Source organism: Akebia trifoliata, chromosome 4, assembly GCF_017979445.1.
Source record: "Akebia trifoliata isolate Shusen 1 chromosome 4, ASM1797944v1, whole genome shotgun sequence".
Lineage (NCBI taxonomy): Eukaryota > Viridiplantae > Streptophyta > Magnoliopsida > Ranunculales > Lardizabalaceae > Akebia > Akebia trifoliata.
In genome coordinates this window covers 25,022,562-25,028,005 of record NC_141378.1, presented here as the reverse complement: position 1 = coordinate 25,028,005, position 5,444 = coordinate 25,022,562, and the positions used below count along the sequence as shown (strand labels likewise).

General features: G+C 31.1%; 1 protein-coding gene across 2 annotated transcripts; it reads right to left on the bottom strand.

Annotated features, from left to right (window-relative positions):
* Positions 1-629: 629 nt before the first annotated feature.
* On the bottom strand, positions 630-2,438 carry LOC147404583 (cyclin-D5-1-like). 2 transcript variants are annotated; one of them, XM_086437751.1, is made up of 5 exons: positions 2,078-2,438; positions 1,900-1,986; positions 1,155-1,446; positions 926-1,062; positions 630-846 (listed from the first exon to the last, which is right to left on the bottom strand). In XM_086437751.1, exons 1-5 carry the CDS (start codon positions 2,303-2,305, stop codon positions 661-663), a joined length of 930 nt encoding a protein of 309 aa, XP_086293877.1. In that variant the 5' UTR covers positions 2,306-2,438; the 3' UTR covers positions 630-660. The 2 variants fall into 2 exon arrangements, with proteins under 2 accessions (XP_086293877.1, XP_086293878.1); XM_086437752.1 differs by having other exon boundaries at positions 630-813.
* Between the last annotated feature and the right edge of the window lie 3,006 nt (positions 2,439-5,444).

The window sequence follows — 5,444 nt, the reverse complement described above, 5'->3', positions numbered from 1 at the left end:
AAAATCATTTACATGGGATCTAGTTACAACATGGGCCCATTTGGCCAAATTGATTTTAATACATTGAGAAAGATCTAGCATGAATCAGGAAAGAAACAGAATCCTTTACATGATAAAGCATGGACCCTACTCCAAAAGACAGTCCCTTTTAAAATTTTCTAACAAATCCAAATGACATTCACCATTATACACTTGTTGAAAACCAACATACAACACAGATGCATTAAATCATACCAACAGCTCCCCCTCTTCACTGCAATATCCCAAGTCCCACCCATCAAAAAGATAGGGTTTGCAAGAAAAATTAAAAAATACATATCAGGCAAAAAAAAAAAAAAGCAAAAAATACAACTAATTGAATTAATGGGTAAGTTGTAGAATTCATGTAATTAATCAAAACCCCTTTAATTCTACTGCTTCCATGGCTTCATGTGGCCCTCTCATACTTCCTCTTCAGTCAGATTTTCACTCTTTAGGTTAAAGTTTCTCCTTTTTCTTCTCTCCTTAATCTCTATCATTGTCTCTTGATCATCCTCAATCAACCAATATCAAATACATGATGTGGTATATAATCCAATTAGAAGAAAAAAAAACTTAAATCCACACCCATAAAAGAGCTCAAGATTAACAATGGGATTCATGGGTTTTCTTTAATGGGGATCATTTCTCATAGGGCATCTTACCCTTTTGATCATGATCATGATCATCATCATCAAATTTAAGTTGTCTTCTTTTAGTTCCAAAAGGATGGGTAGATACATCTGATGAGGACATTTCACGCTTGAATGTTTTAGATTTCTCCAATTGTAATTTCTGCATTCGAATGTAGCAAAAGAACACTTGATCCTGACAAAGTGAACATCACCAAATAAGACCCATTTATCTAAATAATAATAATATTGAGAGGATGAATTATGTAACTTACATTTTCAAGAGGTGCACATGATGTGATCGAATTCATCATCAATTCCACCATTTTTCGTGTTAATGATTTATTCGATATTGCTAAGACAGCGGCTGCAGCTATAACGGATGGCCGATGATGATTCATTGAGTTTGTTTCTGTATCAAAGAAAATGAAATATTTCAAAAACAAGTTCAATGGAAACCAATATAAAATAAATCCAATTTTTAATAAGTATTAATTCAATTACCTTGTATCATGGAGAATAGAAGTTTCACCGATTTGGATTCTATATCAATTGGTTGAGATTCATCGTGGAATTTGGTGATGAAGTAATGGAGATAAGCAAAGGGGGTGATTGAATGCATTCTCCAATCTAAAGTAGTTAAAACCTGAAGTTCCATTCTATGAATCGTCTCGTGCTCGAAATCATAATTTTCGATCCGAAATTCTGATAAAGCAGGAATTTTGATTTCTTCCATCTTTGCAGCCAATCTTAAACAAGCTACCGATAGTGATTGAATCACCCAATCTTTCCCTCTCTATTAACATCAACAACAGCAAGAACACCAAAAATTTTATTTAAAAATAATAATAATACAAATAGAAGAATGAATGAATCACCCAATCTTTCCCTATCTATCAACAACAACAGCAATAACAATATTTTGATTTAAAAAAACATATAAAATAGAAGAATGAATGAATCACCCAATCTTTCCCTATCTATCAACAACAACAACATCATCATCATCATTAACACCTACCAAAATTTTGATTAAAAAAACAAATAAAATAGAAGAATGAATCCACCTATTCTTCCCTCTCTATCAATCTCAAAAAAATTGAGATTGAAAAAAGCAAATAAAATAGAAGAATGAATCACCCAATCTTTCCCTCTGTATCAACAACAACATTTTGATTGGAAAAAGAAATAAAATAGAAGAATGAACTAATTGAAAATGAAGAACAAAGAAGGGTTGCAAGTTTCTTACATCAATGTCTCGCTTCGATAAGAACCGATCAAAGTAAGTCACAGACAAATAAGCTGTTTGAAATTGAAACCCAAGAACTTCCCTTGCCTGATTAAAGAAAAATACAATAAAATAAAAATCTTGAAATTAAGACAAAAAAAAAATGCTAAAAAAAGATGGATTGAAACTTGAAACCCACTTTACGAATCCATTTAATGGCAAAGAAACGAGCAGATTTTAACCATTCTTCCATTGGGTTTTTAATTCCAAAGTTGTTCTCTCTTTCAATCAGCATTTTAATATATTCGTCATCAATCTCTGAACTTTCTTGCTGTCGTTGTTCAATCTCTTTATCACTTGAAGAAGAATTGTCTTCTTGGCAGAGAAAGTGAGAAAGAGAAAGCGATGATTCAGTTTCGTCCTCCATTAATTATTACAGAAGCAGAATCTACCATTTCAACGGCTAAACCCCACGATTCAGTGAGAGAGAGAGAGAGAAAATATGGGTTTTGGTCGCCAAATTAGTGGTGTTTTTTAAAGAGAGATTGATTGCACACAGAGTTAACTTACTGAGTACAGACGTGTTAAAATCTTTCTCCAATTATAGCGAAAATTTAGTCTTGAAAGTGCGGGCCTCAGTTTTATGGGTACAAGCCCATGGGCTTAATGTTGTATAAAAGTCTAAAATAAAGACCTAGATTAATTCCAACTTGGGACAATGTTTTCATGACAAGGTTTAAAATATTGTATCGAAGAAATGTTTTGGTCTTGGAAAAAAATAGATAATGTATTGGGGAAGTTATATCGACACGCAACTCACTCGTAAAAGCAGGCTAAAGTTAGAAAAATAATTTAAAAGTTTTGATTTTAATGTGGATGCCCAAAACAACTTTTTTAATTTTGAGAGGTGCTGTTGGCATGTCAATAAAATTTTTCATTGTATTGGTACATGTACATTTTTCAAACATTCAATGTTTCATATCAGTCTTGATCGATATATTTAGATACTTAAACTATGGGGCAGGATCGTGATCCAACATTTTATTCAATGTGTTTTGTAAACTGGGGTTAGAAGTTTCGGAATGGGCTAATTTTTTGTGAGGATGATCTCTAGTGAGGAAATCATCTTGACTAAAAATCATTTTATTCTGAAACTTCTAATCCCATTAAAAGTGTTTTACAAAAAATGGACGGTCCACGATTCTTCAAATAATAAACTAAAGTTAGAAATTTCAGAATAGGTTTAACTTTGGTGAAGATATCATAGAGATCATCCTTATAAAAAATCATCCCCTTCCAAAACTTCTAACCCTAATTTACAAAACACTTTTAATGTTGTATCTTGATCCTGACCTGACCCTTAAACTATAGTAACCAAGTTTTCATTTGGCAATTGTTTGGCATATTGGGGAAAGTTTCATTAAAAGGGGGGAGGGGGGAATCTCAAGAAATATACTTCTGGATTTTCTTGGGAAAAAAAACCCATCATCTTCAACCCCCCTTAAATTTCTCCCTGCTTCTTCAGATTTTAGTGTTGAAGAAAATAAATTTTTGAGGATAAAAAAGGTAAAAATGCTATCATATTCAACAATTAATTGATAAATCAAGGGTTAATTAAACCAAATTACCTATTTAATCTGTTTGACCCTTATTTGGAGAATTTTACGAGAAAATCTTGTGACTATATATGATGGGAACTGGTCATTATAGCTAAGGTGAATTATCCTCCATCACGTTTATCGGTCTAAGACCCAAAATGACTCGTGCCATATCTTGAAGAAAAAATTACCACCTCATGGACTAGATATCTCAAAATTAGCAGGAAGCATAGATTATGAAATTTTACCAAATCCCATTTTTTCACTGTTGTGGTAATATATATAAAATAAGGTGATGGGCAAAATGGGTATTTCATCATGTTAATATTTGGGTCATTATGATATTTACCAATTCTAACCTCATAGCATTCTGACCATTTAAAAACCAACTTATTTATCAAAAATGTTTTTTTTATATTTTTTATTATATTGATTTTGTAAATAGTTTACATTACCCTGATAAATAAGATGATTTCACGGTATGATTTGATAATTCATCCAATTTTGAAAATATCAATCGATTTAATGAAAATATCGATTGATTTTGTAGATGATTTTTTATTTATTTATATTACAATCTTATGCATGAATTAGTGTTTGGAGAAATTTAGAACATCCAAGTGAGTGAGAGATGTCCTCAGATTTAACATCAATCTATTCAAGCTCTATAAATGTTCTTGAGGAATCTTGTTTCACCTCTCCAATGACAAGTGACTCCATTCAATAAAACCCATGAATCTCATTGTTGAAATGTATGGGTCTATGTTTGTTTAATTTGTTTTATATCAATTCATATATGTGATAAGGGTTTATTAAAGATTCCAATTTTTAGTACTGAAAAAGGTTTGATCAAGAGAAACCATAGAGATTAAGGAGAGTAGAAGAGGTGAGTTGTTGGTATGATTTGATGCAAAGAAAAAAAAAAGTGTATATTAATGGTGAATGTCATTGGATTTGTTTGAATATTAAAAAAAGTTGTCTTTTGAGGTAGGGGCCATAATTGATTTTTTGAGGACCGACTAGTTGCACACCACCCATTATTAATTGCCCCCCACCACTTAGAAATTCTCATTTACATCCCATTTGGATGATTACACTCCAAAAATAAATTTAAAAAATGTTGCACTCATTTTTTATAAAAAAAAATTCTTCTTTTTATTTTAAAGAAGAACAATTGCAAAAGAGCAAACAAAAGTAAAATGATTCTGAAATATAAAAGAAATCATGAAAATCCAAGACATGAGATTCAAATACAGGTTCATATTAATTTTTAAACAAAATTTAAAGAGAGGTTGGAAAAACAGTACCTTAAATTGGCCCTAAAGAGAATACATGCAAAATCAATCACGAGAAAAATAGATCACAAGTAAAATACAACATGAGCATAGAATATAAAACTGTAGGAAGATAAATAAATTTTAAAGCCTAGAAGGTTATGTATTGAGGTGCAACCTGTAAATTAATAGAGCTTATAAAAAAAAATCCAAAAAAAAAAAAAAAAAGAATTTTTTATGTTTGGAGTGCAATCAACTATTAATGGTGTGCAACTAGTCAACCTTTTTTTTTTTTTTTTGTTGTTAATGTTTGATCAGAGAACCCAAAACAGTGCTTGTGGAATCAAAAAGAGATTCTATTTCTTTTCTAATTTGTGAAGAGAATCTTTTTCAACGGATTAAAAACAATTGATCAAATTGGCCCATGTTTTTTTTATCAAACCTATGGCAATGATGTAGAAGTTTTGGACCATAAAAATGTAACCCTATGTTACAACATTTAAATTAGAAAACTTGAATAAAGCAAAAATTACTTAATGACCCTTGGTGGAAGTTTTTCTTTCTAATTAATCATTGACTTTTAGGAATTAGCTAAATAGTTCATTTAGTAAACCCTTCTTTGCTAATCAGTCCCTGCACCCCTATAGACATTTCTCATTATTGAAATGTCGAAATTGCCTTAACTATTCAAAGT